General features: G+C 59.0%; 1 protein-coding gene across 19 annotated transcripts in view; it reads left to right on the forward strand.

Moving 5' to 3' along the window:
* Nucleotides 1-24,170, forward strand: part of MYO18A (myosin XVIIIA) — a 100,723-nt gene that overhangs the window by 53,415 nt on the left and 23,138 nt on the right. For 16 of the 19 annotated variants that reach the window (XM_081580281.1, XM_081580282.1, XM_081580270.1 and 13 more), the window contains 24 exons: nucleotides 819-906; nucleotides 1,128-1,234; nucleotides 1,357-1,533; nucleotides 1,879-2,092; nucleotides 2,586-2,728; nucleotides 3,317-3,417; nucleotides 3,878-3,941; nucleotides 4,160-4,304; nucleotides 6,809-6,985; nucleotides 7,166-7,256; nucleotides 7,475-7,667; nucleotides 8,493-8,579; nucleotides 10,652-10,793; nucleotides 10,966-11,125; nucleotides 11,440-11,626; nucleotides 11,955-12,201; nucleotides 14,207-14,316; nucleotides 17,712-17,777; nucleotides 21,191-21,319; nucleotides 22,031-22,174; nucleotides 22,547-22,636; nucleotides 22,790-22,909; nucleotides 23,109-23,220; nucleotides 23,854-23,981. In XM_081580281.1, the coding sequence (XP_081436407.1) occupies nucleotides 819-906; nucleotides 1,128-1,234; nucleotides 1,357-1,533; nucleotides 1,879-2,092; nucleotides 2,586-2,728; nucleotides 3,317-3,417; nucleotides 3,878-3,941; nucleotides 4,160-4,304; nucleotides 6,809-6,985; nucleotides 7,166-7,256; nucleotides 7,475-7,667; nucleotides 8,493-8,579; nucleotides 10,652-10,793; nucleotides 10,966-11,125; nucleotides 11,440-11,626; nucleotides 11,955-12,201; nucleotides 14,207-14,316; nucleotides 17,712-17,777; nucleotides 21,191-21,319; nucleotides 22,031-22,174; nucleotides 22,547-22,636; nucleotides 22,790-22,909; nucleotides 23,109-23,220; nucleotides 23,854-23,981 (3,222 nt within the window). Of the gene's footprint in view, nucleotides 1-783; nucleotides 907-1,127; nucleotides 1,235-1,356; nucleotides 1,534-1,878; nucleotides 2,093-2,585; nucleotides 2,729-3,316; nucleotides 3,418-3,877; nucleotides 3,942-4,159; nucleotides 4,305-4,655; nucleotides 4,677-5,979; nucleotides 5,992-6,808; nucleotides 6,986-7,165; nucleotides 7,257-7,474; nucleotides 7,668-8,492; nucleotides 8,580-10,651; nucleotides 10,794-10,965; nucleotides 11,126-11,439; nucleotides 11,627-11,954; nucleotides 12,202-14,206; nucleotides 14,317-17,711; nucleotides 17,778-21,190; nucleotides 21,320-22,030; nucleotides 22,175-22,546; nucleotides 22,637-22,789; nucleotides 22,910-23,108; nucleotides 23,221-23,853; nucleotides 23,982-24,170 lie in introns of all 19 variants that reach the window. The other 3 variants (XM_081580279.1, XM_081580277.1, XM_081580287.1) reach the window with 3 other exon arrangements.

Below are 24,170 nucleotides of genomic sequence, written 5' to 3' on the forward strand. Positions count from 1 at the left end.
TGAATGCTTCTTTCTGACTGGTGACCACCTCGGCCTCCAGGGGCTCCCAGCCTCTTTATACCCATGTCCATGTCTATTGGTGTGGCATGCATGTCTCTTCCTGTATTTGATAGAGCAGTGCTGCCCCCGCCTCATGTCCCCGGCCACGCCGCTTCATGCCCTTGTATGGCCTCAGGACGTCCATATGGGTCTGACCTCTTCCGGGGAGGGATGGAGGGGGCACAGTACGCTGGCATGTGCATCTGAACACAGATCTGCCAGGAGAGCATCCTCTGGAGGGAAGGCCAGGGACGAGGCTAGGACTCCAGACCCTCCCATCAGTTTGCACTGAGTCCCCGGGAGACATTCTCAGATCCTGAGGACGTGACTTTTCCCTGCTTGGTGAAGGAGGGCCTGTCAGGTGGATGATGGACAAGCTGGGCCTGTGAGGTCACAGCAGCTGCAGCCCAGGGTGAAGGCTGGGGGGGCAGAATACTGATGGTCCAGGCTTCGCGGGGAGGGAGCAGGAGGGCGGCTGGTGATTTGCTCTCCTGGGATCTGCTGTCTCCTGGGCACATCCTCCACGTGTCCCTGTCTTTCCAGACTCTCAGGGCTGGTGGGGTCCCTAGTCCTGTGTCCTTGTCCTCAGGGCTCCTCAGGATCACCCACCATGAGCTCCTGACTCCCCCGCCTTCTTCTCTAACATCTCTGATGTCTCTCATCCCCCTCGCCCAGTGGCTCATCCGGAAGCTCCTCCCGTCACGCATCTCCTCTCCTGCTGTCCCTGCCTGCTTTCCAGAACAGGCTCAGACTCTCTGTCCTTCCCCTCCCTCCGGCAGGTGAAGACAGAAGAGCAGATCGCAGCCGAGGAGGCCTGGTATGAGACAGAGAAGGTGTGGCTCGTCCATAAGGATGGCTTCTCGCTGGGTGAGTCTGGGGAGGCCCAGTGGGCAGGTGCCTGGGCCTCTCTGGTTTCAGGACTGGGCAGCTGGTGGGCCTCTGGGTCTGGCCAGGGCTGGATGGTGCACGAGGAGAGGCTGGTGGCACAGTAAGGAGAAGGCAGGACCATGAAGGGCCCAGAGAGTACTGGCACGGCTTCCCAGGCCCATGTCTGTCTGTCTGTCTGTCTGTCTGTCCCTGCTCTGCAGCCACTCAGCTCAAATCCAAGGAGCTCAGCCTGCCTGAGGGGAAGGTGCGCGTGAAGCTCGACCACGATGGGGCCGTCCTGGATGTAGATGAGGATGACGTGGAGAAGGTTTGCGGGAGGCTGGTGGAGGGCACTGGAGGGGGGCCGTGCCAGGCTGGGCGGGCTGTCTGCTGGCACGGCCGACAGATCTGCTGCTTCTTCAGTGCCCACCTGTCTGTCCCATCCCGCAGGCCAATGCTCCCTCCTGCGACCGTCTGGAGGATCTGGCCTCGCTGGTGTACCTCAACGAGTCTAGTGTCCTGCACACGCTGCGCCAGCGCTACGGCGCCAGCCTGCTGCACACATACGCCGGCCCCAGCCTGCTGGTCCTCAGTCCCCGAGGGGCCCCGGCCGTGTACTCAGAGAAGGTGCGGCCCCATAGACCCACCACCCTCTACCTCCCCACCTCGCCCACCTTCCCCGGCTCTGCCTCTTCCACTTGGCATCCCACCGGGCTCCTGTCCACACTCACAGTGACCTTGGGGAGAGGAGTCATTTCAAGGGATGGGGATAGAAGCTCCCCCCTCCCCAACCTCTCACAGAGGCCAGGACTTGACTAGTATCTGCTTTTCCATGCATGACCTTAGCCTCCGAACCTTCTGGCTCCTCTGGAGTGAAAAGCCCAGAAAGGTGTGGGTCTTGGGAGTAAGGGCTGTTCACATGGGGCCAGCTAAGAGCACCCACCCCTTCTTTCCATCCCTCTCACACCCAAGGTGATGCACATGTTCAAGGGGTGTCGGCGGGAGGACATGGCCCCCCACATCTACGCAGTAGCCCAGACCGCCTACAGGGCGATGCTTATGAGCCGTCAGGACCAGTCCATCATCCTCCTGGGCAGCAGTGGCAGTGGCAAGACCACCAGCTGCCAGCATCTGGTGCAATATTTGGCCACTATCGCAGGCACCAGCGGGAACAAGGTGTTCTCTGGTGAGGCAGAGGCCACCAGGGAAACGGAATGGACTGGAGGGGGCGGGGTAGGACCAGAGAGGGGGTGGGGCTGGAGAGGGGCGGGGCTGGAGGAGATGGGCGGGGCTGGAGGGGGGGATGGGCACTGGAGAAGGGGATGGGGACTGGAGAAGGGGCGGGGTAGGACCGGAGAGGGGGTGGGGCTGGAGGGAGAGGGGCGGGGCTGGAGAGGGGGATGGGCACTGGAGAAGGGGATGGGGACTGGAGAGGGAGTGGGAATGAAATGTAGGTGGGGATGGAGGCCCTGCCAAGATACCAGCTCTTTTCCTCCCTGGCCTCTCTGTGTCCTCAAAACCCCTCTGTCCCCAGCAGTCCCGGTGTGAGTAACTGAGCCTTTGGGTACTAGGGGAGCAGCTACAGGCTGGGCCTCCCATTCTGCCTGGGCCTCTGGAGCCCGTGGTGGGGGTGAGCAGCGCCTGGCCCTCCTGACAGCCCCGGGGCCTGTCTTCTGCAGTGGACAAGTGGCAGGCTCTGTCCACCCTCCTGGAAGCCTTTGGGAATAGCCCCACCGTCATGAATGGCAACGCCACCCGCTTCTCCCAGATCCTCTCCCTGGACTTTGACCAGGCTGGCCAGGTGGCCTCTGCCTCTATTCAGGTGAGGGACATGCAGGGTAGTAAGATACTGGCTGCCCGATTTCATGCCTAGAAACCAGACTCTCTCCTGCATCTCGTTTTCCTGAGATTCTGCCCCAACGAAAGGGACCCCGGCCCCAGCAGGGCTGTCCTGCTTTGTCCGGAGCCTCCATATTCTGCCCACCCCCCATGTCTCCTGCCCTGGGTGGGGCATGGCTTGGCTTTCTGCCTGTCCTGGGGTGGCCCACACCTTAGTTGGGGCCCTGGCCCCTGCTCAGGAACTTCTCTCAGCCTGATTGACCCAGGCAGGACTGGCCTGTCAGTAAAGTAAGGCCACCCCGTCTGAGGCTGATTCCCTTCCATGCTCATCAAAGAGCTCACCACAACTGCCTGGTTCCCTAGGAAGACCATACCTGGCAGCTGGGTGGGGTGGCAGGGCCTGTGATCTTCCTCAGCTCTGGGGTCTGCCCCACGCTTGCTCATGAGGTTATCTGGCCTCTGGTTGAGCTCCTGGAGAATAAGATGCAGCTGCTCATTGCCACGGGCCTGGTTGGGAAAGCCTGACCTGGGCCTGCCCTCCGGCCTACACATCCTCTATGCTGTGCTGCAGACCATGCTTCTGGAAAAGCTGCGTGTGGCCCGACGTCCAGCCAGTGAGGCCACGTTCAACGTCTTCTACTACCTGCTGGCGTGTGGGGATGGTACCCTCAGGTGAGTGGGACAGAGGGTACTGGGAGGATGCTCTGGGCTCCTACCCACTGACAGCTCCTGGGCTTTGCCCCCTGATTGCATCCCATGCCGGTTGTTTATTTCATGGCCGCTATGTGTTAGGCTTTGAGCTAGGCCCTGGAGGTGATGAGCTGAATGAGCCATAGGGCTTGCCTGGCAGGAGCTCCCTGGCCTTGGACCCCAGGGGCCTGGCTATAGGTGAGGAGCACCATTGACCCTTCAGCATTTTGTGTTCACTGTAAAAAGGATGAATGATAAGGCTGAGCAAGCAGCCCAGGGTGCTAGCCTCGCATCCGGGCCGGTTAGGAAAGGGGCCTGACGGGAGGGCATGGTGGAGAGACAGAACTGAATCTGGAGGTAGAGTCTCTGCCTCCAGCCTGGTGGGGAGATGGACTTGGTGTGGGGACCCAGCCCTGCTCTGACGCCTCGTGTGTACCCCTAGGACAGAGCTCCACTTGAACCACTTGGCAGAGAACAATGTGTTTGGGATTGTGCCGCTGGCCAAGGTGAGGGGCCTGCGGGGAGGGGTTGGCAGCCCGGGGCCTCTGAGTAGGAGAAGCTTTGCGTGACCTGGAGTGCCCCAGGGGAATGAATAGCAGGAACCCAGTTCCGGGTGGGTGGTGGTACCCCAGTCTGGGCTTGCCTGAGGGCCCGGCAGCATGGGGATGGCTGGAAGGACAGCCCATCCGAGATCTGCTGCCTGTGTGCCCGTCCGTCCCTGCAGCCTGAGGAGAAGCAGAAGGCGGCTCAGCAGTTCAGTAAGCTCCAGACGGCCATGAAGGTGCTGGGCGTCTCCCCAGACGAACAGAAAGCCTGCTGGCTCATCCTGGCTGCCATCTACCACCTGGGGGCTGCAGGCGCCACCAAAGGTAACCCACCATGGAGCCCAGCAGGCTGGCTGGTCACCCGGGAGAGCTGGTGGGGGCCCGGCCCACCCCCAGTTCGTCCTCGCTCCGCACAGACTCACCTGTTATCAGACACCCCTCTTTGGCTTGTCCCTTTCCCCAGTCCCCCTCATCAGAGCAAAAGCCTCTAAACACCCAGAGGAGCGTCTCTGCCAGTGATGGCCAGAGGCCTGGCCTGAGGTGACAGTGGCTGGGGGTGCTGTGAACAGCAGGGGGTTTGGGGGTTTGGAGGCTGGGGGGAAAGACTAGGGCATGAGCTCAGAGTAGCCCGCCCTCCCCCCCAGAATAACTCTCCTTCTGTTCCCTTCCTGACAGAGGCCCCCGAGGAGCAAGCGGGTAACTGACCTAGAGCCCAGGCAGGGGTGGAGGGGCTGCCTGTCTTGGTGCTCGCCCTGGGCTCTCTCTGGGGGCTGGGCTTGTTCTGTCCGAGCAGAGGGCACTGGCCTGGGAGAAGCCCCAGGTTTGAGGGCAGAGAGGATGCCTGCGGGCAGCAGGGCTTCTCAGAGCCCCAGGAACAGCTGCTTCTACGTGTTTTGTGTACAGATCCTGGAACCTCTCAGGATACCCTCCCTGGGGCATAGGTGGGGAAGGGTGTGTTGCTTCCTGGGGCTTCCCAAGGCCAGTTTCCCCTCAATCTTCCCTGGTTTGGTATTTAAGTGCCTCTTCCTCTTGCATGTCAGGGTGGAGACCACTAGGGGGCAGAAGGCGCCGTGGTTATTAAGGGCCTCTTCCTCTTGCATGTCAGGGTGGCGGCCACTAGGCGGCAGCAGGCGCCGTGGTATCGAATGGGCGACAGCTTCAGCTGCTTAGTGCTTGGGGTCTCACGAATGGCTGGAGTCTGGTCTGGCTTGGTCTGCCTTCCTCCGAGATGATATGGATGGGCCGGCGCTCTGAGAGCCTCTTCGCCTCTTTCTCCTCCAGTGTAGAGAAAGGGCTGCTGCTTCTGAACAGCACCTGGGGCACTGGCTTCATCTTCCTCTGGGATATGAAGGGCCCCAGGCTGTCAGCAGGAGTGAGGAAGCCTTGGTGGGTGGGAGGGAGGGTGGGAGCATGGAGGAGCAGGCATCATAAGGTAGGTACCTTATGACCCCAGCAGGTGGCATCCCTGCCAAAGAGGAAGCAGGCTCCGAGTTAAAGTTGTCTCCACACTTGTGGATGGGCAGGTGGATGGGCGTATGGTTGTGTTGAGGACGTTCTTTCCCTCTGAGGAGGTGACAGCCCAGGTTTCCTGTAGCCCTACTCAGGGCCGACTGCATGTGGAGAGCTCTGAGTGCGCCAGCACATGGACCTTGTTGAGCAGTGTCTGTTACCTTTTCAGAGCTTTCAGGATTTTCTAGGGGTGTGTGTGTGTGTGTGCGCGCACACGTGTGTATGTGTGGTAGAAAGTATTTGTGGATCTCTTTCTGTGTGTGTCAGTGTGATTACACCCATACACATACTCCTATGAGGCTGTGAATATGTTCACGTGTGTGTGTGTATTTCTGAGTTTCTGAATGGGGGTTGTGTTCTCTGTCCGGCTCATCTTCACAAACCTCCACTCCCTACAGGCCCTTCCCTGGGCCTGGCAGGCTCAGCTGATGACTGTTTGCTAATACGCTGTTTTTCTTTGCATGCTGCATGCTGGTCCTTTGCCTTACAGAAGCTGCCGAAGGTAAAACCTTGTTTCTTGTTAGCGTTCCCTAATAGCCGCGATTAGACACGTGTTGGCTGAGGCCCGTCGTCCCATCCCCTGCAGCTCTTTCTTGCCTCCCCACTGTTGAGCCACAGTGGATATTTGAGATCTCCCATGGTGGATGCCTAGGGGGAAGGGGAAGGGTCCTAGTGTGTCCATGGAAAGGGGGGGGGGGCGCCAGTACTCTTCTGATACACGCCCCCGCCCCCCACCACCACCGGGCACAGGCTGGTCTTGTGCTTTTCACAGCTGGGCCGGCTCATCCTCTGTCCTTCCCCACTGCTGGCACCTGGAGCCAAGGCCTCTAAAGGGGCTTTCCCAGCTGTTGGGGAGCCCTCTGGTGGCCACAGCATGGAGTTACCTCCTCTTTTCGGATCTGCTCATTCTCTCCAAGGGGCTTCCCTGGCGGCTCAGACAGTAAAGAATCTGCTTGCAATGCAGGAGGCTGGGGTTCATTCCCTAGGTGGGGAAGATCCCCCTGGAGAAGGAAATGGCAACCCACTCCAGTATTCTTGCCTGGAGAATTCTACAGGCAGAGGCCTGCAGGGGAGGGAGTCCATGGGGTCACAAAAAGTCGGACATGCCACCCCTAAGAGACACAGGCAGCACTGACAGCTGCTGTTTGTCCCTGTTATGCCTGAAACCCTTGCCAGTGTCATCAGGGCTCAGTTTTTTCCTTCTGGAGGGTGCCTGTTCCCTCTCTCTGTGGGCGCGAGGGAGCCGAAGGGCACTGTGGTCATCAAACAGGCTGAGGAGGGAGACCCAAGAGGCTAGATTCTTTTTTCTTACTCCATAGCTGGGCGCAGGCAGTTTGCCCGCCACGAGTGGGCCCAGAAGGCTGCGTACCTGCTGGGCTGCAGCCTGGAAGAGCTCTCCTCGGCTATCTTCAAGCATCACCACCAGGGTGGCGCCCTGCAGCGCTCCACGTCCTTCCGCCAGGGCCCGGAGGAGAGCAGCCTGGGCGACGGCACAGGTACCTGAGTCCCATGCGATCGGAGGCCTCTTCCAGGGTGCTCTGCCATCTCTGGGGTGGGCAGACTGCTGGGCAAACAGATGCTCCATGCTGCCTGGGCCTGGGTAGGGGTGGGTAGGGAGCACGCCCAGATGTGGAGTCCCAGGGAGCGGGAGATAGAGCTGACCCTCTTGCCCACAGGCCCCAAACTGAGTGCGCTGGAGTGCTTGGAGGGCATGGCATCCGGCCTCTACAGCGAGCTCTTCACGCTTCTTATCTCCCTGGCAAACAGGTGGGTGCCAGGCACTCTTGGCTTCCTGGCCTGACAGAGGTAGGGTTGATGCCTTTTGCCTGTGGGGTCACTGAGGCAGAGCCAGCTTCCACCAGCAGAGTCCTCCCCACGGGTCCTGGGCTCCCGGGCAGGGGTGGGGATCAGGCTTCGGGCAGGGTAGGCTGCCTGGCCGCTGGGGCACTGCCCTGGGTGGCTCTGACCCGGCTCTCCCCGGGCAGGGCCCTCAAGTCCAGCCAGCACTCGCTCTGCTCTGTGATGGTTGTGGACACCCCAGGCTTCCAGAACCCTGAGCAGGGGGGGTCGGCCCGTGGGGCCTCCTTTGAGGAGCTGTGCCACAACTACGCCCAGGACCGGCTGCAGAGGCTCTTCCACGAGCGGACCTTCGTTCAGGAGTTGGAAAGATACAAGGAGGTAGTGCTTGACCTTGCCCCTGCCGCCTAGCACCCCCAGGCTCGCCTGGCCTTGGCACACTCGGAGTCAGGGGGCATCTGTGGATGCAGCGGATTCCCCGCTGGCTGCTCCCTGCCCAGCCCTTTACTCTCTGACGTTTCTGTCCCCTGTGCTCTCTGGAGCAGGAGGCTTTTCCTGCCAAGGCCGCATCCTTCCTTTGTGGAGTTTGCTCTCCAAGAAGCCCAAGATGCTTGCAGGGTCCCTCCCTGGGGGCCCCTCTTTGCCCACCTTCAAGGCCCCGTGAACCATCACTGGGCAGTTCCTGCCTCCACCTGTGTCTGGCCTGGCCTTCCCTGTCTCCTGATGTGTTAGGATGATGACTAATTATTAATGCCCCCCCCCCCGCCTCCATAAAAGGGTATCCCAGATGGGATCTGAGAATCCTACCTCATGTGGAGCTGAGTTGAATGAACTGGGGGGTGTGGAGGGTGATATTTACCTTGGATGAGAGAAGATTCAGGAGGAAAACGACGGTTGTTCTTCAAGTGTTTTGAGGATGAGTATTTGAAATTGAGAGTGGGCCAACTCTAGGTGGCCAGACCATCGGGTGTGAGTAACAGGAATGTGTACGAGACTTTAGCTCATGTGAAGGAGGTGAGGAGAAGGTTGACTGTCCAGAGATACAGTGCGGGGCCTCAGGAGGTGGTGAGCGTCCGTTAGTCGGGCTGCTGGAGCGTCCCTCCTGCTCTGATGGGACGTTGGCCTTGCTGACCCGTGTCCCCCACCTGGCCTGCTCGTAGGGCCGCATCGGCCCCGTGCTCACTACCACCCCACCTTCCTTCCTAGGAGAACATCGAGCTGGCGTTTGACGACTTGGAGCCGGCCACGGATGACTCTGTGGCCGCTGTGGACCAGGCCTCCCATCAGTCCCTGGTAGGAATCCCAGGGAGGGCCTGGGCTGGCCTTTTATCACCCTTCCCATTCTTCTCCCTTGGTAGAGTCCTCCCCTTATGAACTACTGCCTGCCAGTCGGAGGGGGCACTGTGGGTGGGAGAGGGGGATGCAGCAGTTAGGCCCAGATACCAAGCACTTTCAAGTTGTGTGCCCTGCCCTCAGCTGCCAGCCTGTCTGCGCAGGAAGGGGACACTCTGACCTTCAGCCCTGCTGCTGTAGGGAGCTTTGCCCCTGGGTGTCTGAGCTCAGGCCCTGTCCCAGCTGTGTTTCAAGTGTGTCTGCCAGGAGTCCTCATACCACCTCCTTGCGGGTGAGGGCCTGGCTAGACCTAGAGGACACAGTCATCCCCTCCCCTTGTCCCCAAGTACAGGGACAAGCAGGGCAAGAAGGTGGCATTCTGTAAGAGCAGGATGAGGAGGTGACATTCTGTCTGAATATGGATACAATATGCAGAAATAAAACCGAGGGGCTGTGTGGCTGTGAGCCCTCGCCCCTCATTCTGGGGATGGGCTTTGTCACCCGCTGGGCAAGTGTCTTGGGCACCTTGCTGCCTGGGGGACTGGCTGGCCTGATGGGCACTTGGCGTTTGGCAGTCATCTTCAGTTAGGGAAGCTTCATAAGGCACTTGATTGAAGAACTGGCAATTTTGCCAGGTTGCTGATCCCCCTCCTCTGCTTGGAGTCCCACCTCCTTTCCCCCCTCTCTGTGGGAAGGCTCTGGCCCAGGGGTGGGCCCCGAGAGAATGAGTATCCATCCCCCTGGGACAAGTGCTTCAAGCTCCCAAGTCCCCCACCTCCCGAGGGAAGTTGGCCTTTCTTCCTGATACCTGGGCCCCCATCAAGTCCTCCCTCGAGAGTCTTTGCCCTTCCCAAGAGGTGGGCCAGTTGGCCCAGGGGACTTACATGCAGCAGTGGGTCAGGTGGTGTGTTTGGATAGTGCTTGGCTGTCCCTTCCTTCCTTTGACCTCCCTCCTCTGATGGGCCTTGGCGTCGGCAGCTGCACCTCCGGGCAAAGGAGTCCTTGGTGCCCCGCCTGCCACTCACCCCTCCAGTGGCTTCCTGCTCATTCCTGCCACAGAGCTCCAGCTACTCTGTTGCCCATCAGTCCTTACCCACCTTCTGCTTCCTCCTGGTCAACACACAGACTCCCTTGGGCAGCAGGGGTCAAAGAGGGCACTTCTCTTACTTCTCTTGGCCCCAGTCCGTAGAGGCCAGGCCAGAGTCCTTCTTGCCCAAGAAGACCTGGGAACTGCATAGAAAAGGCACCCTCACACCTAGTTATTTGGTTTGTATGGGGAATCAGAAACAGAATTCAGTATTTCCACATTCTCTTGAAAAACTGGGAGATTTACCAACACTCTCAGGCCCACATTCTTCCAGGACGGCAGGTGGCTACTGCTGATTGGGGGCTGGTAGATGGGGATACCTGCTTCCCAGGCACCCCAGCTCTGCCCATTTTAGCGCCACATGCATTAAGTCAACTGTCTTAGGCTTTTGGCACTCAAGGTTATGACCCTGCAGTGACCCTACCCACAGAGCTCCAGGCCCTCTCTGCGTTCCCCCTTCTTGGGGGGACCGGGGGTCACCCCCCCAGCCGTCTCTTATCTCTTACTGACAGCCTCCTTTGGGCCATCCTCCATACTCAGAGCCTTACAGACCTTCTCTTTAGTGTGCCTAGAAGGTGGTACCCAGAGAGTGCAGGCAACATGGGGCTCGCCCAAGCCCCCCTGACCTCCCAGGGGCTGAAGGTGAAGGAGAGCCTCTGGATGTGGGCTTGGTGTTAATAAGAAGCCTTCCATCTTTGGGGACTTTGGACACAGGTCCTAGGAATCATGTCGTGCTGTGGGCTTCTCTCTCTGGCCCCTTTCTGCTTGTTGCCCACCTGCTCCACAGGATGGCAGCCGTGAGTGGCAGGAACTGGAGTGTGTGTGTGTGTGTATGTGTGTCTATCTGTCTGTGTAGTGTGTTCAGAGTGTGTAGTTGGGAACCAGCGGTCCTGTCCCCTCCCCACAGCTCCCTGTGACCCTGTGGGATTTCTTTCCATCTCCACAGGTCCGCTCGCTGGCCCGCACAGACGAGGCGAGGGGCCTGCTGTGGCTGCTGGAAGAGGAGGCACTGGTGCCAGGGGCCACAGAAGATGCCCTCCTGGAGCGCCTCTTTTCCTACTATGGCCCGCAGGAAGGTGACAGAAAAGGTGGGTACCCCTGGAGGGCAGCTCCCCACTTCCTCCCCTGAGAACCTGGTTATGTATATATGGGTCCAATTGGCCTTGCCCGGGGAGGGACTCACTGAATCCATGGGCTTTGGGGTGGGGGGGCCTGGGCACTGATGATCTGAACCTTGCTTCCCCCCCACCCCCAAACCAGGCCAAAGCCCCCTCCTGCGCAGCAGCAAATCGCACCATTTCCTCCTGGGCCACAGCCACGGCACCAACTGGGTGGAGTACAACACGGCCGGCTGGCTGAGCTACACCAAGCAGAACCCAGCCGCCCAGAACGCCCCCCGGCTCCTACAGGACTCCCAGAAGTAAGACCGCCACTTGCTCTACCCGCCCTGGTTTTCTCTTCTTGCTGTTTGAGGGTTTCCTCTGCAGTGTCTCTGTCGGGTGAGGGAGGGGAGGGGGAGGGTCCTCCGGGGAGGGTCCCCTCCATCCCCCTCCATCCCCCCTCATCCCCCCCATCCCCCTCCATCCGCCCCACACACAGCCAGATAACCTGGACCCTTGGCCACGGTCATGTGGGGGTGGTGGGGCGTCCTAGGAGCTGCGAGAAGGGGCAGCCGGCCTCTACAGGCTCCGTGAATGAGACCTTTCCCCTCCTTGGCCTCCCCTCCCCCGGCAGAAAAATTATCAGCAACCTGTTTCTGGGCCGGGCGGGCGGCGCCACGGTGCTCTCAGGCTCCATCGCAGGCCTGGAGGGCAGCTCGCAGCTAGCGCTGCGCCGGGCCACCAGCATGCGGAAGACCTTCACCACGGGGATGGCAGCGGTCAAGAAGAAGTCCCTGTGCATCCAGATTAAGCTGCAAGTGGTAAGTGGCCCACGGGGGCCCAGGGCACTTCCGGAACGCTGGCAGGTGGCCGGGGGCCTCCTGGGCACACTGAGGTCACCTGTGCCCGCTCAGCACCCCACTTGCCTCGATCGCGGCTTGTGGGGGTGGGCTAGGGGGGCGCGGTCCTGTGAGTGGTCTCCGGGGCCTGGTAGGGGCAGGCTTGTCCACACTCAGCAGTGTCCTGGCCGGGGAAGGGGAGGGGGGCCACCTGCCATCCTGCCCAGAGTGGAGATGCTGGCGCCCCGGTCCCCGCCTCCTGGCTTGGGCTGTCAGCGCCACTGAGCTCCGATCCTTCCGCTTCTGGCAGGACGCGCTCATTGACACCGTGAAGAAATCCAAACTGCATTTCGTGCACTGCTTCCTGCCGGTGGCAGAGGGCTGGGCCGGGGAGCCCCGCTCCGCCGCCTCCCGCAGAGTCAGCAGCAGCAGCGAGCTGGACCTGCCCCCGGGAGAACACTGCGAGGCCGGCGGCCTCCTGCCGCTGGACGTGCCTCTGCTGCGGGCCCAGCTTCGGGGCTCCCACCTGCTTGACGCCATGCGCATGTACCGCCAAGGTGGGGCCCTCCCTCCCAGAGCCGCCCCTGCCCCTCCCCACCCCTCTAACAGGGCCCCTCCACCGCGGGGTCTGGAGGGGAGCTGCTCCCCTCCCATCTCCCACCCGCCCTCGACCTCGCTCTTCTCTGTCACTGCCTCCTCTGGGGTCTCTCCTTGCATCTCTCCAGCCCCGTCTGTTCCTTTCGCTCTTTCTCTCCAGCCTGCTGATCTCCTTTCTCTTCCACAGTCCAGCCCTCTTCATCTCCGCCCCACCGCACCCCACATGCCCTGTCCCCATAGCTCTCTCCTTCCCCTCCCCTGGTCTAGGCAGGTCACCTCTGCCCACAGCTGACCCAGTGTCCTATTGGAGCAGCTGCCTGTAAGAAGGGGCCAGCCCCACAGTGATAAATGAGGTGCTGACTCTTTCTGAAGAACTTGAAATTCCCAAGAAAGGTCAGATAGATCCTTTCTATGGATCAATCTAGAAGAGGGGGCCAGAGAGGATGATAACAATAGTAGTTAACATCCTTAGTGCTTTTATAGTATACCAGATGCTATTCTAAACGTACCACACAGATTAACTCATGTAATTCTCACAACAACCTCAGGAGATGTAGGTACTAGTGTCATCCCCAGATGAGGCGGCTGAGGCTCAGAGAGGGTAAGTAGCTTCCCCAAGGTCACACAGCTCGTGAGTGGCAGAGCAGATCTGACCTAAGCAGACCAGCTTCCACGTAGCGTTTCGTTTGCCTGAGACATTATGAGTTGCCAGGTTTCTGCCCTTTTCTCCCTTAGCTGGAGGATCAGGCAGGCTCCCACCCACCAACAGCCAGGTCCCCATGAGGCACCCCCAGGGGCATGATCACTTTTCCTTAGCAGCCAGAGCCAGGAAACAGGCTCCTTGCCCTGCTGAAAATAAATCATCGATCTGTCCCCACGTCTTGATATGGAGTTGGTGTTTATTATTTCAAAACCAGATTGTTACCGCTCTGAACCAAAATCAATGTGCTTTACTCAAACAAGCAGATCGATGCGGCCAGTGGCGGCAGGCCCCCCTCCTCTCCCCCGGCCCCCAGCCCCCAGCCCCCATCGATAGCGCTGATGATTAATTAAGATGCCAGGCGTCTGGACCTGCTATCCCAGCCCATCAATTTAATTGCAATTCAGATACAATCAATAGCTCACTTTGTCTTGGCCCCTCGGCGGCCCCCGCCTCCTGTTTCAATTATCAGGCACATGCATCAGCCCTTCTCCCAGTTGGAGGTTTTCCCAGAGCAGCTCCAGCTGGCTGTCGTGGCAGAGCGAGCCCCCGACGGGCTGCTGGGAGCCCTGGTTTGGAATCCAGGGCTGCCCTCAGCTGCTCCTTGGGACCTTGTGCAAGTCCGTCCCTCCACCTCTCGGACTGCAGTTTCCACGTCTGGAGGATGAGTTCTTTCTGGCTCTAAGACTTCTCTTTTGGCTTGAGATTCTGTAGGAGTAGGTCTCTTGGTCCTCTGCTGTGGGCTCTGGTATCCTCGGAGTGACTTGGGGTAACCTCTGACTGGCCTCCATCCTGACCTTGCTCCAGCCTCAATCTCAGGCGGTAGCGGATCTCTGTTAGAGCTGACACTCTTTAGGGAAAGGGAATCTACAAGGCTTTCTGGTCACCTGGCCTAGGGCCCATGGTCAGGATTGGGGCAGGAGGAGTGCCCTTTCTGATACCTGCCTCAGGGAATGGAGGAAAGGAAGGGAATGTTTTACTGAACATTCAACAAGTGAACCAAGCTTGTTTCTGCATGTTTTCTCCCGTAAGCACCGTGACTGCAGGATAAGTGGGAGGGCTCCCCATTTAAAGATGAGGAAACCGAGGCTCAGAGAGTTTGAGTGACGTGATAGGAAGAGCCAGGGCAGGATTCCAGCCCCAAGCACTTGCACTTTTCCTCTCTGCTACTCTCTGATGCCCTCACTTTTATGAAGTCCTCAAGACATCATTCCCTGGGAACAGACGAGGCTGACGGGCCTGGCTCTGGGCTCCTCTCTCCCCAGGTTACCCTGACCACATGGTGTTTTCCGAGTTCCGCCGCCGCTTTGACGTCCTGGCCCCACACCTGACCAAGAAACATGGGCGCAACTACATCGTGGTGGACGAAAGGCGGGTAGGTCTGGGCCCCCACAGCCCCACAGGACCCACCTCCCCCTACTCAGACCCCTCTGAGCCAGCTTCCCTCCCTTGCCTAGAGAGAGCCGGGCTGGCCCTTGCTCAGGTGCCTGGTATGTGCTGACCAAAGCCGGGATGGGCACTTGGCAGTGGGCTTGGCAGTGGAAGGAAGGCAGTCCGGGACATGGACTGCAGGAATCACAGAAGAGCCATCTGCTCTCAAGGCCCAAGGTGAGGGTGTCCACTATCTGCAGAGCCAAACAGTCACCCAAGAGCCTCCCAGGGGGCAGATTGGAACTAGTGTTTTGGATGCCCCACTGGTAGCACCTGGGCCCCTCAGCCTTGACCTCTATGTCAAGGACCAGTCCCTCCAGCAGGAAGCTCCCCAGGGGTGAGGCAGGCATCCCTCCCAGGAGAAAGGTTGACGTGGCAGCACTTCCCTGGTGCAGGGTGAGCCTCGGGCTCCTGGGGCGGGCCCTTGTCAGCCCAGGTCGGTGACTTCCTGCTGCACAAAGGGATGTCTTCCTGCCATTCTTGGCTGTCACCCTGACTGACGCTCAGAGGCAGCTCCTCGAAGAGGCGAAGGGCTCCTTGAGCAGAGGAACCCTCCTGCGCTGTGCCCTGGCCTCAGGCACAGCCTGACTAGGAAGGCATCTCAGGCCTTAGGATGGCTTTCCTACAAGGGAACCTGCTATGCCAGATGGGGCAGGACCCCCACACCTCCTGCTGCCCCCCCTGAGTCACAGACCCACACTGATGGAGCCTCAGAGACCCTCTCTCCACCCTCTCCTTCCAGGACCTGCCAGTGTCCAGGGTGACCTCGGTGTGGATGTGGGTGACCCGAGCCACGCCCCCTTCTCTCTGACCCTTGACCTCCATTCCCACCTCCCCCTCAGGACTACACCCAGCACCTCATTATCTCTGGAAGTGCTCCACTTCTGAAATCTCTGACCACAGCCTCCTGTCTGTGCGGCTCATCCCCTCTCCCTCTCGGGACACCCGCTCTATGACTCCATCGAGACTTCTCATTTCTGGACCCCACTCCATTTTCTCTGCTCTGTCCATTCCTTTCCGACTTCCCTTCCTCTTCCTCTCAGTCTGGACACCGTGGTCCAGTTGGTTTTCATCACCCTCAGCTCCTCAGTCTCCCATAGCACCTGCCCTGCCCAACCCCCTCCCTGAAGAGCCACCTTTGGGCGTTAAGCCCTCCTTGGATTGGAGCTCCCAAAGGGCTGTGGGAGAAAATGACACAACTGTGGGGACTGAAATTCCTATAGGTCCATGATCTCTAGTTTTCCATGTGCTCCATCCTTACCTGGCTTCTATTCTGAGCTCCTCTGCTATTCCATTCCCTGTCTTTCCCCTCATCCTCCCCTACTGCATCTTCCCAGAAATTGACCTTGCCTCAAAACCCTAATACAAATCGGAGTTCCAACCTCCCCTGGCCCCTGTGCACTCCTCTCCAGGGGTCCCCTCCTCTCCCGCCGTCCTGTCTGGGTGCGGGAGGGGCACCTCTCATCCAGTCCCGTCCTCCTGTGCTTCGGAACCCATTCCCCAGTCTCTCTGGAGAGCTGCTCCATCAGCACAAAGTCTTCACCGTCTCCTGTCCCTTCGGCCTCTCCTTCCCCGCCGGCTCTTTTCTCTCAGTGGAGAAGTAGTCCACAGACGTCACGTTCAGAAGGGAACCTCCATCAACCCTCCTTGGTGCCCTGGGCCATCAACATTTGCTTCCCTCCTGCTGTTCATCCTTCTCCCCGCCACCCCCAGCTGCCCAGTTCCCACCCCAAGGACACCTGGGACTGGCTTGTCCTCCCAAGCCCTGCGTGTCGCCAGAGCTCATGGACACTTTTCAGTGCTTCTTGCCAACATGTGACCATCGACAGCTCTGTTCTTTCTGAAGCATTCTCTGCTCAGTTTCTTCGCTGCCGCTCCTGGTTTTGCCCTTGTCTCCCTCTTCTCTCTTTCTCGGTGCCTCTGAGCTTCCCTTCGTCCACGTGCCCCTGAAGTAAAGGTCCCTTTCTTCTTTAAGACTCTGTCCTTGACCGTATCTGTTTTCTATGCAACACTCTCTTCCTAGGCAAGCTCATTCACACCCATCACTTCAATTACTGCGTATATATTGATGACTCCCAGATCAATACCTCTAGTCCAGGCCTCTCTCCCGCTCCAGACATGCGTTTCTGTCTAGCTGCTTTCTAACTCTTCCACCTGGATGCCTTATAGCTTCCCAACCTCAGCATGCTGAAACCAAACTGATTACGTACTAGTGCTCATTTGCTAAGTCATGTGACTCTCTGCGACCCCACGGGCTGTAGCCTGCCAGGCTCCTCTGTCTCTGGAATTCTCCAGGCAAGTGGGTTGCCATTCCCTTCTCCAGGGGATCTTCTCAACCCAGGGATCTAACCCGGGTCTCCTGCATTGCAGGCAGATTCTTTACCGCTGAGCCACCAGGGAGGCCCCTAGAGATGGAGAATAGAACCATTATCTATTTACTATGCGAGTCAAAAACCTCCGTGTGTCCCTAGCTTCCTCTCGCTCATCTACCTCTCCCTCACACTGAGCAAGGCTCCATCTTTTTTTTTTTTTGGCCATGCCCTGTGGCATGTGAGATCTTTGTTCCTGGGCCCAGGATTGAATCCTGCATTAGAAGTGTGGAGTCTTAACCACTGGACCACCAGGGAGGTCTCTAAGCTCCATCTTCTTAACATCTCGTGCATCTCTCCCTCCTCTTCTCCCTTTGGGTCAGGCTCTAGTCTTCTCACCTATGGGTTCCTGCCTAAGGGGTCCATGCATCCTCCACTCATGGGCCAGTGGGATTTCTGTAAAGAGCAAACCTGATCACGCCCCTCCCAGGGAGAGAACCTCCAGGGGCTCAGAGCACACAGGCTCATGTCCTTTAGCCCCTGCCCACCTCTCCACCTGCCCCTTAACTGCTGCCCACCCCTCTCCAGTTATTCTGAACCACCTGGAGTTTCCTCAGTGCTTCCCACTGTCTTATGCTTCCAGGCCTTTGCGCCTGCTTGTCCCTCTGCCTGAAATGCCCTCGCCCCTACTTTGTCTGGCTAATCCTTACTTGTAGCTAAAGACAGCGCAAGCAACACCTCCTCCGGGTGCCTTCCACGGCCCCCTTCTCTGGCTTAGATGCCTCCTCCTCTGTGTACTTCACCAGTTTTCCTGTCTGGCTCCCCAGCAAGATAGCTTTGTTCCTCTTGCAGACATCTTTATATCCCCAGAATCCAACACAGAGCCTGGTGCTGCAGAAGCCACTGAAAGTGCTTGTTGAATACATTGTGGACTGAACGGAAGATGAGAAGGGCTGAGTGACTGGATGAAGCCCCGCGTGAAGGTGGGGAGTCTCCGGGTGGGCTTCCTGACAGAGGCATCTCTTTGCAGGCGGTGGAGGAGCTGCTAGAATCCTTGGACCTGGAGAAGAGCAGCTGCTGCATGGGCCTGAGCCGGGTGAGTTGACCCTGCAGGAAGGCAGCCGGGCCCACACTCTCTGGTTACCTTTGTCGGATGGCTGGTCCTCCCCTCCTGCCCTCCCTGCTCAGTCCAACTTCTGAGTCTCCTGGGGCCCTGCTGGGTCTTGCCCCCCCAGCCCCTTCACCCCAGCTGCTCTGGGGCTGCACTTCCTCTCAAATGGGCTTCCCTGGTGGCTGAGATGATAAAGAATACACCTGTAATGCAGGAGACCCAGGGTTGATCCCTGGATCAGGAAGATCCCCTGGAGAGGGGAATGACAACTCACACCAGTATTCTTGCCTAGAGAATCCCATGGACAGAGGAGCCTGGGGGGCTACAGTCCATAGGGTCACAAAGAGTCAGACACAACTGACTGACTGATAATATTGCTACAACTACTTCTTTTCAAGCTGCCCCCTTCAGGGCTGGGGGCCAGGAAGTTAGATGCTCCAGCTGCAGCAACTTCACTCTGCTTCCTTCTCAATAACTGGCTTGCTCAGTGCCAGGAACACCTCTGTGATGTCAGGAGGGAGTGGGTCGGAAGGTGGCCCTGAGTCAGCCTGAGTCCTGGTGTGGGGAATGGGGAAGACAGAAGGGAGAGTTAGGAGAGGCAGAAAGAGCGTCTTCATTGGTGAGTTGTCCAGGGTCGCAGAGAGGAAGCAGGGCTCTGTGAGGCTGTGCTGCCGCCGCCTGCCCACAGGCCGGATTCCTCACCTGATTGGAACTTACATAAAAGGCAGGCGTGCCCGGCCCTGAGTGCCAGTCTGCCGCATCACTCCACCCCAGAGGGCCAGCCGGGCGTCCCTCCCTCGGGGCTGGGAACCTGCGTGTCCCCCTACCGAGATTGGGAGGCTGACAGGCAGCATCCACGGACGTGCTCCAAGGGCCAAGGTGGGCAGAGAGTAGTGGGGAGCCCCTGGGAGGGTTCTGGACTGTCCATCTGTCTGCAGAGAGGGGGGGAACTCGTGGGGAGAGTGAGATGGAAGGGGATGTTTGCAGGAAGGGCTCGCGCTCTGCTCCTCAGCCCTGTTCTCCCTGCTCTGTGTTCTAAGTCATGGTTTTGATTCCTACCGCCCCCTCCCTCCTCTTTCCCTGGGAATCCCTTTCCTGTCCTCCTGTCTTTGGCTCTGCTGTCCCTGGTTTTTCCTTTTTCTTTGGGCCCTGGCAGTCCCTGCTGGTCTCTGTTCCTTGGTTTTGGGCTCTGTTATTTTCTGCTTCTTTCCTCGTTCTCTCTGCCTCCTGTGGTCCCGCCCTCTTCCGTGTTTGGTTCCGTCTCTGGTTTTGGTCTCTGCTGTGTCTGGCTCCTTCCTCTCCTCCTTCCCACCTCTCTCCAAGCTCTTCTTCCCTGGGAAGCCAGAAGTCAGATTTTTTTCACTGCAGCCTCTTGGTCTTTCTCTGGGTGGGGTCCCGTCCCTCTGGCAGGCTGAGCTCCTAGCTAGCCTTGGGGGGATAGCACCATCTCCAAGGCATGTCTTGGGTAGAAGAGGGCCTGTCCAGGCTGGTCCTCTTCCCAGCTGCCGTCTCTGTCTCTCGGCATCATCCCAGGCGCCTGCTGAAGCTGGCGAGCCCCAGGGACCACTCACCCTCAGGGCAGAATTAGGGGCAAAATCAGGTGTTTGCTGACATCTGGTTTGAAAGAGAAATTTCAGGGTTTCTAGGCTGCGGTTGGGCTTCCCTAGTGGCTCAGCAGTGAAGGATCCCCCTGCAGTGCCGGAACCACAGGAGATACAGGTTTGATCCCTGGATCAGGAAGATCCCCTGGAGGAGGGCATGGCAACCCACTCCAGTATTCTTGCCTAGAGAATCCCATGGACAGAGGAGCCTGGCGGGCTACAGTCCATGGGATTGCAAAGAGTTAGACACGACTGAGCCAGTTGCATGCATGCACACAGGCTGTGGCGGTGAGCAAGGATTCACTGTGTGTTTGCCACATTGTTTCAGAGGAAAAGAGGTCTCCATCTGAGCCCACAGGTCGCTGGGAGTGGAGCTCAGGCAAGGAAGTTTGGGGGTCTGAGAGCCTCCCTGACTTTGTTTGTAAAATATGTATGGGTGGGTATGTCTGGGGGAGGAGATGGCCCTGAGATTTCAGCTAATACCCCCAAAGACTCAACTGCACAAATGGACAGCTGTTAACAGAGGCTCACTGCCCTCGACTCTACACCACCCTTTCTCGTCTCCGTGTGTTTCTGGGCCATTCTCCATCCCCCTCCTTGGCACCTCGCTGCTGCCGCCTAGTTAGACAGCTGTGCGCTGACCACTAGCACGTTGGCCCAGTCCCTCCAGGGACCTGGGTCTTCCCCACCCCCTGTGGAATCTCAGGCTCCCGCACTGTGGGACATGGAGGCTCAGGGAGGGCTGAGACCCGCGGGAGATGCCTGGTGCTCAGCCCCATGTGTTGTGGAGGACTGAGCTGGCTTTCTCCCAGGCCAGCCCCACGGGACTCGGTTCCTGCCAGGAGGCAAAATGTTCCCAGCAGCAAGTGCGGCCGTCTCCCCACTCCTTCCTTGGAGGGAAGCCTGGGGATGCCATACCTATTGGTGCTGTTTCCTATGGAGTTCGCATCTTCTCTGTGACCCTCAAAAACGAATATTCTGTCTTCTGGGCATGGTGGTGGTGGCCTATACTTCCACGGCCTTTGCCCTTTCTGAGGATACCAGAGTCCTTTTTTTTTCACCTGACCATTTCCCCCTCTTCTTCTTTTTCTCTTAGCATAGAGAATTTACCCAGGCCCGGCTCAGGGCAGAGAAGAGAGAGAGGAAAGGCCAGGTGTGGGGGTGCCCAGCTGGTTCCTCTCACATCTGCCCTCCCACCCCCAAACCTGTATGACAGGTCCCTTGCCTGGGCCAACCCCCACCCACCCCACCGGTTTTTTTCCCCCCCGAGGTGAAACCTGGGTGTGGGGGTGGGTGTTGGCACATGAAAGAGGAGACGGTCTGAAATGAAACTGAGTGGGGAGGGTACAGAGAAGGGCCCCCTCCCCACCCTCCCCCTTCTCTGCACACTGCCGCCTGGTCTTATCCTTCTTACACACATATACCGTCCCCTGATCCCAGGTGGCTGGAGCCTGTGGTTGGGCCTGTGGTGGCCACGGTGGCCATGGGCACAGAGACGTGGGTGGCCCTGGGGACAAAGCCACCAGAAGCGTTGCGGGGCATCCACGGCATGTCCTTCTTGTCCCAGATGACTTCCCTCTGGCCTCCGTCTCCTTCCTCTTTCCCACCTTACTCCTCCCCGCCAGGCGTCCCCAGCCGCCAGCCCTCCTTCCCCTTAGACATGAGGGTTTTAGGCTCTCCCCAGGCCAAAGGCCATGCCCTGGGCCTGCTGGTTTTCTGTGCCAGCTGCTCGTTCCTCTGCCGGGCTGCCCCCCGCCTTTCTCCTTCCTCACCTTCACCTGGCCCGCGTCTCTACAGGTGTTCTTCCGGGCGGGCACATTGGCGCGGTTGGAGGAGCAGCGAGATGAACAAACCAGCAGGAACCTAACCCTGTTCCAAGCAGCCTGCAGGGGCTACCTGGCCCGCCAGCACTTCAAGAAGAAAAAGGTGCTGGTCCAGGGACAGCCTGGTCCCCTTCCCCAGCCTATCTGGGCAGAGCTGAGCTCCGGGGGTGGGGGTGGGACTGGGAGGGACATTCCCATGGGGCAGGAGGCTGGTCATGGGGCTGTGAGTTACCTTTATCTGGGGGAGAAGAGGCAGGACCTCCCAAGGGCACCCTGGGCCAGGGGCTAGGCAGCCCCCCTGTGCCAGCCAGAGTGCTCATGTGCCCGGTGATGAGACCGTGTGGCCTGGTCCGAGGCCAGGTGGTGGGGAGCAGGGCCCAGGCAAAGGTGGGCTAGGGATCGCAGGCTGCTCCATGAAGATTAAGGAGCTGTGTCAGCGACTCCTTTTCTTATTAGCAAGTCCATAAAACAGCCAGCACCGCCGCCTCTTGTGTTTCAGCAAGATTAGGTTTTATAGCACATCTAGGCCGGCGTGCTGGAAATAATCAGGCAGCAAATAAAGCAGACGAAATTATTCCTAATGATGGCGGATCGGTTAGTGCCTAGTGCGGTGCTCCGGGGGCCACGCTCTCTGCCGCCCACTCTCTGAGGGTCGGAGGGAGGCTGGGGGCCAGGGGTGGCTCAAAGAGTGTTTGATTTGGGGTGGGTCTGGTGGCCAGAGGGGCAGCCCCAACGGCTGGGCCTGGTGGCGGGGACCATCCTGGCTGGACTTGGGACTGACAGCCTGCTGTGCGCACCCCCCACCCCAACTTAGATCCAGGACCTGGCCATTCGCTGCGTGCAGAAGAACATCAAGAAGAACAAAGGGGTGAAGGACTGGCCCTGGTGGAAGCTCTTCACCACCGTGAGACCCCTCATCGAGGTCCAGCTGTCGGAAGAGCAGATCCGGAACAAAGAAGTACGGAACAGCCTGGGGAGGGGAGGGCTGAACTTCATCCACGTGGGCCAGAGTTTTGCCAACTTGTCTTGGGCTCCCCAGTGCTCCTTTGTTCAGTCCACAGAGCTGGTGTCCTTGAGCCATGCCCAGCAAATAGAAGGCGTCCCTCTAGGGTGCTGGCTGAGCCCCCGGGTATCCTCTCAGGATAAAACCTCAGGCGTCCGCAGCCCATGGGGAAGGGTCTAGGGAAGGAGCCCCAGGCAGGCGGTGGCTTCCAGTTCCCTCGTGTCGCAGCCTGAGCTTCACCAGCTTGGTTCACCCCAGGGGTGCAGATTCCCACCCCAGCATCTCCCAAGGGCTCTGGCTCACTTTACCCTCCTTCCCGCACCCTAGGAGGAGATCCAGCAGCTGAAGAGCAAGCTCGAGAAAGTGGAGAAGGAGCGGAATGAGCTGCGGCTCAGCAGTGACCGGCTGGAGACCCGGGTGAGTGAGTAACTCCCAGCACCAGACAGACTGACCCCCCTCTGCAGGGTGCCTGGCCCAGGAGGTCCCCCTGCCACCCCTCCCCAAACCACCACTGTTCCAGCCGAGTGAGGCAGTCGGTTCAAGGGTAGTGACTCCCTCCCCCAACCCCAGATCTCAGAGCTGACATCGGAGCTGACAGATGAACGTAACACAGGAGAGTCCGCCTCCCAGCTGCTGGACGCAGAGACTGCGGAGAGGCTGCGGGCTGAGAAGGAGATGAAGGAGCTGCAGGTGAGGGCAGGGCCAAGCTAGTGGCTGCCACATGCGCTAGTGCCCGTCTGCTCCCCCTAAGATAGGTGGCATCTTTGCCACCAGCCCAGCACCCCTGTCTGCCCTGGGTAAGCCTGTGACTGTGGTCTGTGTGGTTCAGGGGCGTGGAGGTACTGAGTGAGGGAGTGGGGTGGCACAGCACATAAACTCCTCTCTGCAGACCCAGTATGATGCACTGAAGAAGAAAATGGAGGTGATGGAAATGGAGGTGATGGAGGCCCGTCTCATCCGGGCAGCTGAGATCAACGGGGAAGTGGCTGATGGTGACACAGGTGGGTCAGAGGCTGGAGGATTTGGCAGTGGCCTGAGTGGCAAGTTCTGAGGCCCACCCTTGGGTAACCACACCCCTTGTCTCCTGTCTGTAGAGCTGTTATAAGGCTATGTGAAATAAATTGATGAGAAAGTAGAGGTGCCAATAAGTGCAGGGGATTATCATGGAGGGTGGTAACAATGGCAACCCACTCCAGTATTCTTGCCTGGAGAATCCCATGGACAGAGGAGCCTGGCAGGCCACAGCCCATGGGGTCGCATGAGTCAGACATGCTGCTGCTGCTGCTCAGTCGCTTCAGTCGTGTCCGACTCTGTGCGATCCCATAGACGGCAGCCCACTAGGCTCCTCCATCCGTGACTTAGCAACTAAACCACCACAGCAACCATGATAATGACAATGTTTGAGGACCACCGTCTGGCGGTCCTTGGGAGAAGACAGCACACGTGGCCACATCACCCTCTCTAGGCTTCTCCCGGCTAGTGGCTCCTTCTGCCTTGGAAGGAAGTCACCAATCCAGGGACCTTTCTGAGTCCCTCAGGCTGACTCCACCTGCTCTCCCAGCCTTCGTCCCCCTCCATCCTTTCTCGGGGACTCTCAGCATCTCATTCATCCCCTGTCTGCGCCCACCCCTCAGGCGGCGAGTGGCGTCTGAAGTATGAGCGAGCCATGCGGGAAGTGGACTTCACCAAGAAACGGCTCCAACAGGAGTTTGAGGACAAGCTGGAGGTGGAGCAGCAGAACAAGAGGCAGCTGGAGAGGCGGGTGAGGCTGGTGCAGGGAGTGGAGGCCCGTGCCTGGGAGGGGCGGGGAGGGGCGTGGCGCCACGTGCTGGCATGGGGAATGGCCAATGAGCCAGGCAGGCCCTGGGAGCACTAGGGAAGGGCTAACGTTGGATGCGGGGGACAACCAAGGGCAGACTATTGTCAGACTGTCTTAGATTCCCTGGACGAG

The sequence above is a fragment of the Giraffa tippelskirchi genome, chromosome 3 (assembly GCF_054371585.1).
Source record: "Giraffa tippelskirchi isolate mGirTip1 chromosome 3, T2T-mGirTip1v1.2.pri, whole genome shotgun sequence".
NCBI lineage: Eukaryota > Metazoa > Chordata > Mammalia > Artiodactyla > Giraffidae > Giraffa > Giraffa tippelskirchi.